At 37.8% G+C, this 8874-nt stretch overlaps 3 protein-coding genes across 4 annotated transcripts in view; all 3 read left to right on the top strand.

Annotated features, from left to right (window-relative positions):
* The window catches only part of LOC109958745 (sperm acrosome membrane-associated protein 4-like), a 2546-nt gene extending 847 nt beyond the window's left edge, over positions 1 to 1699 (top strand). The window contains exons 2-3 of the mRNA XM_020597637.1: positions 621 to 728; positions 1111 to 1699. Of these exons, the coding sequence (XP_020453293.1) occupies positions 621 to 728; positions 1111 to 1343 (341 nt within the window). The 3' untranslated portion in view covers positions 1344 to 1699. The remainder of the gene's footprint in view (positions 1 to 620; positions 729 to 1110) is intronic.
* A 294-nt stretch (positions 1700 to 1993) lies between these two features.
* Positions 1994 to 5148, top strand: LOC109958806 (prostate stem cell antigen-like). Of its 2 annotated transcripts, none has more exons than XM_020597729.1 (3): positions 1994 to 2279; positions 3900 to 4010; positions 4579 to 5148. In XM_020597729.1, exons 1-3 carry the CDS (start codon positions 2102 to 2104, stop codon positions 4791 to 4793), a joined length of 504 nt encoding a protein of 167 aa, XP_020453385.1. In that variant the 5' UTR covers positions 1994 to 2101; the 3' UTR covers positions 4794 to 5148. The 2 variants fall into 2 exon arrangements, with proteins under 2 accessions (XP_020453385.1, XP_020453386.1); XM_020597730.1 differs by lacking the exon at positions 1994 to 2279 and adding an exon at positions 2780 to 2830.
* Positions 5149 to 7897: 2749 nt separating this feature from the next.
* clic1 (chloride intracellular channel 1) overlaps positions 7898 to 8874 on the top strand; it is a 7050-nt gene continuing 6073 nt past the window's right edge. Inside the window, exons 1-2 of the mRNA XM_020597664.1 lie at positions 7898 to 8132; positions 8400 to 8456. Coding sequence (XP_020453320.1) covers positions 8415 to 8456 — 42 coding nt within the window. The 5' untranslated portion in view covers positions 7898 to 8132; positions 8400 to 8414. The remainder of the gene's footprint in view (positions 8133 to 8399; positions 8457 to 8874) is intronic.

Raw genomic sequence — 8874 nt, 5'->3', positions numbered from 1 at the left:
CTTCACTGTCAACAATTTTCCAAGGGACTGTTTCCTTGTAGCTCAGTTTGACAGCAGGTGTTAGGATTAACCAGAGTGGCCAGGATCTTGTTTCTAGGACACAAATTGGCACAGCTAGAGGAAAATGAGACAGTAGGGTATTTGTGTGTGAGTTGCGTGAACTGACCTGACTTTTAAATAACACTAGCCTTTTGACTATCTTTAAGTTCCTCAAATTAGTTTAAAAAATGGCTCTAAATTCCCCTTTGATAAAACTGCAGCACTCATTAGCATCCTTCCACACCTGAAGTTTTTTTGGTTACATTTCCAAGATGGCCTGTGAGAATGACAGAGCGTGATTGTGTTTCTGACCTGGGTATGGCTTAATGCCTATTGCATCACAGCATAGGGTGTGGTGACCCACTAGTTTGCTGAACTGGAGTGGATAAAGGTTTGAGTGAAGAGTGAGGAAAAATACTTAAAAATACAGTAATCCACAAGTACTGAATATCAAAGCAGCATTAATACAAACTTTAAAGATAAAAAACAACAATACATTCTGAGCTCACTGTACAGTACATGCATTTTCAACCTAAAGTAGTTTTGATTTTAACTTTTGTGCTTTCACTTGTGTGGCGCAGTGGACTCCCTGACCTGCAACCAGTGTGCCATTGCTGCGTTTGGCTACTGCCCTTTTTCTTCAAGTGTGACCTGCGCGGCTAACACCTCCTGCTATACTGCATCAATAAGTAGGTTACCTCCTAATTGTCTAAATCAAATTCATGTTTAATCTTCACACTGACACAATGTAGTAATTCCTTTCTTTGTAAATTGTACCTGTGAACAATTACTCATTTAGAAGTCTTGAATGCTTATTTAAAAGAAATCAATTACCTAAAATAAAGATACTCATTTTAAGTTCCAATGTCATAGTTCTGGGTGCTTTCATGATTTTAGATGAATTGATGAAACGAAAGAAATGAAGGAAGGAAAAATAGGATGAGAGAGAAAAGAAACTAATCAGTTTTTTTTATAAAAAGAAAGTCTGATAAAATAGAAACAGTACCTCAAAAATGTACCAAAGTACTTTTCAACTCTGGAAGTCTTATTCATGCAACCATTTTCCCTCAGAATTTACTAAGATCTCCGTGGGAATCACCAACCAGGGCTGCACGGACAGCACCATTAACTGCAACACAACCACCAACTCCACCCTAGCAGGTCTCAGCTACACTACCACAACCACTTGCTGCTCAACAGATAACTGCAACCCTGCAACCGCAGGCGCCCCGTCTGCAAAGATGACCCTTACCAGTGCCATTGGTGTAGCCGCTCTGGCTTTCATGTGGGGAAGCATGGTGTAAAATGTCTCAAGGGAAATCACAGTAACAACTAGTTGCTCCTAAAATCCAAACAAGATCAAAAGCACTGTCCAAAATAAACTTTTTGGACCTTGTGAGTTTAGAAGTATGATTGTTAAGTGTCACTCTTTATTTTTCTTCTCATGTTAGGGTTCAGATTTATAATGACAAGTTCAATAAAACACAAAGCTTAGATGTCTACATTATGGAAGTTGAACAATGGGATGTTTCAGAGAAACATTGAGTTCTTAAATCTTCTATGCTGCTGTTTTACTTTGTATTTCTTTTAATCAAAATGCATTTATTCTTTAACTATTTTGTGTCTTGCTGGACTTAAAAATAAAGAAAATCTAAAAACATGTTCTGAAGGATTGTGTTTAAGTCTTAGTTCCTGATAATAATTAATTGAGAAATGACAAAATATAAACTTCAATCATCATTCAATCTATCTTCTATGCTGCTGTTTTACTTTGTATTTCTTTTAATCAAAATGCATTTATTCTTTAACTATTTTGTGTCTTGCTGGACTTAAAAATAAAGAAAATCTAAAAACATGTTCTGAAGGATTGTGTTTAAGTCTTAGTTCCTGATAATAATTAATTGAGAAATGACAAAATATAAACTTCAATCATCATTCAATCTCTACTGGCTTGTTATGCTACAAACTATAGAGGTGATGTCATTCAGGTGTATCTTTCATCTATTAAATTCCTCCACCACTGACTCTTTGGCCAAACCCCTCCTCCTGTGACACTATATAAATGTCACGTCACCAAACAGAGTCATCATTCTTTACTACACGCAGCATCCAAGAAGCTCCCAGACTTTCTGTGAGAGGGTTTTTATTTTTTGTCTTTGAGACAGAAGAATCAAGCCAACACATCAAGATGGGCAAGATCCTGTTTGGAATCATTGCACTTGTTGCATCTGTCATGCTGGGTAAGATTAAACAATAATCAGGGTTATTATTCAGTAATCACATTTATCATCAGAGAGAAAGATAATGGCAAGTTCTTCAGAACTGATTGAGATATCATTGATCTGTAGATTAATTGTTAATACAAAGTGTTTATACTTGATCAGTTTATTCAAAACAATTTGCTCAATGATAAAAAGGCTTGACAATGTTACAAAATACAGTTGTTAGCTTCTTAGACATGTTAACATTTACTCTACTTTACTTTTATGAGTATTATTCTATTATTTTATCTGAAGGATTGTGTTTAAGTCTTAGTTCCTGTTAGAGGAATGTGTCACCCCTCACAGACTTGATCGCTACAGCTGACATGTATTAGAAATATAACTCCCCTGTGTATGAAGATATCAAACAGGAGTCATTGTTCCACCAAACCTTAATCAAATGAACAGTAAGAACTTAAAAGACAACAAACACCCCTTGGAGGTATTTTCACCTGTTGGTTAAACCAAGAACATCAAGATGAACACATTTCTGTGGAGCTGTGCAGCACTAATGACTCTGTTTGTTACAGGTCAGAAGAGGGTTTTACTTTACTTTGTAGATGGGAAGCACTATCTTTACCTTTGTGGGACAACGGATATGAGCTCAAATAAGGATCAATAAGAATTTTTGAACTCATGTTCACATATAATTTCTAAGCCTGTGATTGTTTGAACTCTGTAAACCTTTGACAAAACTTGGTGTGAGAAATTTACAAAAATAAAAAAACTGTAGCCTGATTGAACTCTATTTAGACATTCTCAACATTTTATTACAACTGTAAATCTTTTCCACGCATTCATAAAGTATTATTTGTAAGCTTTGACATGATTTCAAAACAGCTGTTCACAAATCCAGAATGTGACCTTGGTATGAGCCCGTGCACTGTGCAGAGCTCCAGCAGTGAAAGTGCTTTTTGCAGTAATGTCAGAGAAGGACTGTGCCACTGTTTGGTAGTTAATTTGTGATGTCACTCACTATGTTTTTTGCTATCTAATACACATTGTATAAAATGACACACCTATTTTTGAGCAAAGAGAGAAAATTGCATCGGCCTTGCATTTAAAGTGGCAGTTCACCCAAACTGCACAAAAAGACATTTAATTGTATACTTTCTGTGGGATTAAAAATGTGTTTCGCTTATATTCATCCAGGTTTGGCGCTAACAGTTTTGTTTGTTTTTTTTCCACAGGATTATATAATAACCAGCATGCTATCTGGAAATGAAAGTTATGTTAAATGTGATTTTTCACATGTCTGAGGACCAAAAAACTAATTCCATTCACTTCCAGTGTATGGATGTGGAGGGGAAAAAAATCAGATAGCTCAAGACTTGAGCTAACAAACCCATAGCTACTGTAAATATACCTATGCCAAAGTCATACACATGAATCATGCACTGAAATACAGTTTACACAACACACCCACTGTTCACCTTGTGAGATTACCAAACAATTTCTTGATTGTGATTACAGTCAAATTTTTTATTAAGGTGTAGCTAAAAGCTGTTTTGGTTGGCTGTTGATTAACTGTCTTTGTGGTGCTCTCTCACACATTATTATTTCCAGTTTCTTATTCTCTGGTTGTCTTTTCTCCTATAGTTGAGTCTCTCACCTGTTACAAATGTGATACGGTGTTGCTCGGTGCCTGTCTCGGCAAATCAAGTATAAACTGCACAGAAGATCAGAAGAGCTGTTTCACTGCACATGCCAGTAAGATCGACCGCTGAATCACACATCAGAAGTAACAAAAACATCATTACTGTCTCCAATCTCTCAGATCAGCTGAAACCTAAAAAATCTAATTACTAAAATTAGTTATCCTCATTTTGACTGCAGGACAGGGCCATACCCAGGTTATGAGAACTAATGAAGTCAAAATCACAAATCCTTCCTGCACTATCCCATCCCCCAAAGTAATTTTTCACTAATCACAAAACTGACTTGAGCTTTATTATGACTGGATGATTCTCTGAATAAGTTGAGGTTTTCATCACAAGAACCTCTTTCTTGTGGCCACATGTGGCTTTTGGACATTTTGCATGTGAAATATATGAATTACAGATCCACATTTTAAATGATAACCATATTAGCCTTGTAAAAATATACAAAAAGTCCTCTTCAGGTCATTAAAACCCATAAATTCCCAGACACAGTGCTGCAGAAATGACCTTGGTGACCTTAATGGATGCTATGCCCCTGTTACATGATTAAAATCAGCTACAGCTGTTTAAAAAATAATCACATAAAAGATACAGTATCTCTTCTTTGCTTTCTCCAGAGTTTAGTCCTGACCTGTTGGATATCCACGATCGTGGCTGTATAGAAGATACTAAGTGCAAAAACAGCACCGGAACAATCCTGAATTTTAACTATGTCATCAACATGACCTGCTGCAATAAAGACTTGTGTAACGGAGCCACCTCCATCCAGATGCCTCTGGCTACAGCTCTGTGTGCTGCTCTAGTGGCCATGTGGAGCCAGTGGGGCCTTTGAGGAAGTGGATGGGTTGCTTTACATTTCAGTTTCAAAATCAAATAATTGTTTGTCCTTTAATTTCATGAATATGCTTGAGATAACATTTGCATTACTTTAGTGTCCCCATGATACATAATGGAGGGTCGGTGGCTGTATGATGTGACTTAACTTCCTTCCAGGTCTAACGGGAGGCTACATTTACTGTTTGAGCAATTTGAAGCTATTTGTATTGTATCTGGACTATCTGTGCTATTATATTAATTCTCATGCCTTTAACACCTCATTAATATTCAATTAATTAAAAAATCTTGAATGACACCACTGTATAGATTTTGGTGTGAAACCTTTACATTACAGTGCTGATTTAAAGCAACTTAATCCTAACACTGATTTTTGCAACAATAAAGTATTTCTTACGGGAAAGCATATTTCCATTTGTGCCCTGTGTGTCTATTTGGAACGCCATCTCCTAAATGATTCGTGTGATGTGATAAGCTGAAGTAATGTCTTAGCGACGGTTGGGCTGTAGTAGATGTTACCCAAACAGAGCAGTAGTTAATTGTTGTTGTTTTAGGAAATATGCTTTTTCATTTGCTTGTTCAAAGTGAGATGAGAAGATGGACACCACTCTCATGTATGTGTGGTAAATATGGGGCTACTGCTAGCAGCTGATTAGCTTAGCACAAAGATAGGAGACAGGGAAACAGCCAGCTTAGCTCAGACTGCACATAACAACATCCGCCTTCCAGCACCTTCAAAGATGAGTAGTCAACATGGTGTATCTTGTTTGCATGAAAACAGAAATATTAAAATGAGCAGCTGTTTCACAGACACAGTAAATGTCTGTTCAGCTCTGTCATAACCTCAGGTCACTCTCAGCTGAACTGCTACTGGAGAAGCCTGGATGAGTAACACAACAGTGATTATCTCCTTTGTTACAACCACCAAAAATGTTGTAGGGAGTGAGACCAAATGGGTGTGTTGTTATTCACCCCTGATGAGTTTGTAAGGATCTGTTAGCACAAACATTTGACGTACTGTATGTGAATATGTAACTCCTGCCCTGCTAGTACCCACTGAGGTATGGCCAGAAACACACATAGAGGTTACATACCTATCACATGTACTTTACAATGCTACAACCTGCTCATTTCCCACATTTAAGATTGAACTCTTTTGGTTTGCTCCTGACAGTAACTGAAAACAGTCTTGATACAAGAATCCTGGCTATGTGCTGCAGTCGGCTGGCTTTCTGACCTATAATATGTGATTCATAACACAAACTGGATTCTGTAGCTTGTTAGGAAACAAAACCTGATAAACCTCATTTTTCAGGAGATGACTGACTGACTGTTTTCTCAGTACACCTTGACAAAGGCTCTTCTATCCAGACCCTTTGTTATTTTTAAAAGGAATCTGTTGTCCGCCCTTGTAGGTACGTAAGTAGTCATTGTTCTGAGTTGCTTCATAGCAGCAGGTTGAGAATAATGTTTTACTTATGAAATGAAAACACAGGCTGTATCTAAAAATAATTATTGTCTTTATATGCAATCTATGGGTGAAATGAAAAATTTTAATTAAACCAATCCTAAATCTATATTCAGAAGAAACTAATGAGGGACTCATTGCTAACCTGAGTCTTATATATACTGTCTTATGAGTGTTATCTCAACTTTCTCACAGCAGCATGACTCAAAACAAATGTTATCAAATTGTTTGTACAAGATTACAGCAGTAGAAACTAGCACAGACATCTTGGCACCTTTGAGCTCTGTGTATGAAAAGTATGTTGTGAAGAGAGCTGATGTTTATGACATCCTGTTCTCTCTCTTTTTCTATCTTTTTTTTTTTTCAGAAGCACTGATCTGCCATCAGTCTGTTGATGTGAAATGCCTGTTTGGTAAAGAGACTTAGAAAAAGACAAAAGAAAATATGCGGATAGAGACAATGGGATTACCCGCAAAAGGGTGTGTTTTTGGAATTTTCTATAGCCACATACTGAGAACTATTTCATTTATCTTATTTAAAATTAATCTTCATTACACAAAATATATTATTCAAAGTGAATTCCAGCAGATCAGTTGTGGATTTAGGGGTTAAATCAGCATCTGAAGTGGCAAAATAAAAATATCCTATTACTTGAATATCACTTGAAAATCTATATTTAGCTTTTGCAGATCATATGACCTTTTTCAAAGATAATTTACAATAATGGAGCATCCCCCCTCCCAAAAAAAGTTATTGAAATATCTACCATAGCAGCTAAACAAGGAGCTCTCTGCACCAATAACTGGGTAGACCAGGTGTTTATGTTTTTGGTTGAAACAAGTTAATGAGTAACGATCAGAAAGAAAACAGCTTTTGTGATTGGGTGAACAATGTCTTTAAAAATTACTGGGCATGGGAGTCTATTATTAATCACACAGCTTGTTTTGACAGGACCGTGCGCTGTGACACTCAGCCTACAGTGGAGTAGGCTGCCCTCTAGCGGCCCCTTAGTGCAGCATAAGTAAACATTATTTTTCTGTGCTTTTATCACTTTTACTGTACTGTGTAGCACCACATTCAACATATTTTATTATCTTCATTTGTCAGAGAAAAGGTTCACACATGGCAGCAAGTAAGAAAAAGATCATATCAATTCCAATAAAATTACTTATAACTGTAGCAGTAAAACAAAAAATATTTAGGCAAATTACAAATATTGTTTGTGTGTGTGTATGTGAAAAAATGTAAATAATAATAAGTATTGACTGAATTGTTCGTGCCAACTTTTTCATATGCCACATTCTTCCTCTATTTGCTAAGTTCATTAGACAAACAGTAAGTGCATTTAAAGAAAGGCTCCAAAAATCAACAAAATATGCAATTTGCCTATTGGTGAGCCAAACCTTTGCACAAAACTGGGCTACCGCGTCTCAATACATTTAAAAAAGAGCCTCCGAAAACATATAAAGTAATTGTTTCAGCTGCTGGATGCTGGACTGTAGTATGATGTGAACTACAGGTGTTCCTATTATTGTGTCCAAGCCCTGTAGCTGAGCCCCTGCTTTTATATCCTGCGCGTTTTGAGTCACATTCAAATGCTGTTCTGTCTGTTTCAAGAGGTTTTAAAATAAATAACCTCCAAGGTGAACATAAGCCCTTGTGTCCGTCCCTGCTTCTCCCTCCTCGCCCTGCATCTCTTCCTCCTCTTCCTCCGCGCTCTTTTCGCGGTGTGCGCGCTGGAGGCTCGGCCCGTCGCGCGGCACCAGGAAATGGAGGAGCGGCGGTCTCGACGAGCGTGAGGCTGCAGAACTGGGAGGAGACACAGGCGACCAGCAGACGGCAACAGGGCACAACTTCCAGCACCGCGAGGTAGGCTCTGCAGATTCGAAAGTAGCCAGAATGTAACATTTTGTACTTATTTTGAGGAGGGAATTCGCTTTGCTTAACATTTACGCCGCTTTTGTGGCTGCTAGAGTGTTTTAATTTGTCATTTGCTCAGCGGGGTTGCGGGGTTTGTAGCGGAAGATGAGCTCGGCCGCCCCAGTTTCGAATTCTTTTGATTTCTCTTCTGCAAAATGTAACTTTGTACTTTTAGTTCAGCTTTATTGTAACTGCTTGTTAATGTGTGTATCACAGCATCAGCCGGTGAAGATGAGCGACGCAAATCAGCCCAAAGTTGAACTTTTTGTGAAGGTAAGTGATTAAATGATGACGCAAAACCACAATCACACCCAGAAGGAAAGTGACGCGGCGACATTTCATTGTGTGAAGTCACTTATTTAACGGGCATGAAGCCGTTTAAAGCACCGTTATCTTATCTTTTTTTATCAGCATTGACAGCTAAATGTTAGTCGAAGCTGATAACATCTTTATGACATCCACGTTTGAAATTTCGTCCAGTGGTGTAAGAATGACGTCAGGCCAGATCCCCTCTGCTGACTCACTTGGCTTATAAACTACAGTAGGACTAAGCTTATTACATTCCCATTAAGATAACTTTATATTTAGTATGTTGGCCAGCCAGGCTAATCTCGTTTTCTTTGAGATAAAGCTAGCTCCAATATAACCAACATGTCTCTGCCTTCCCCTCGTGGTCTTACACAAGCATCAA

Source organism: Monopterus albus, unplaced genomic scaffold, assembly GCF_001952655.1.
Source record: "Monopterus albus unplaced genomic scaffold, M_albus_1.0 scaffold34.1, whole genome shotgun sequence".
Lineage (NCBI taxonomy): Eukaryota > Metazoa > Chordata > Actinopteri > Synbranchiformes > Synbranchidae > Monopterus > Monopterus albus.
The sequence above is the reverse complement of the archived record's forward strand: the minus strand, read 5'-3'. Positions and strand labels throughout refer to the sequence as shown.

Excerpts from the sequence above, each read along its gene's own strand:
- LOC109958806 (XM_020597729.1), top strand. The coding sequence starts at position 2,102 with ATGTCACGTCACCAAACAGAGTCATCATTCTTTACTACACGCAGCATC. Across the intron at positions 2,280-3,899 it reads TGTTGCATCTGTCATGCTGG|TTGAGTCTCTCACCTGTTAC; the intron begins GTAAGATTAAAC and ends TTTCTCCTATAG. Across the intron at positions 4,011-4,578 it reads CTGTTTCACTGCACATGCCA|AGTTTAGTCCTGACCTGTTG; the intron begins GTAAGATCGACC and ends TGCTTTCTCCAG.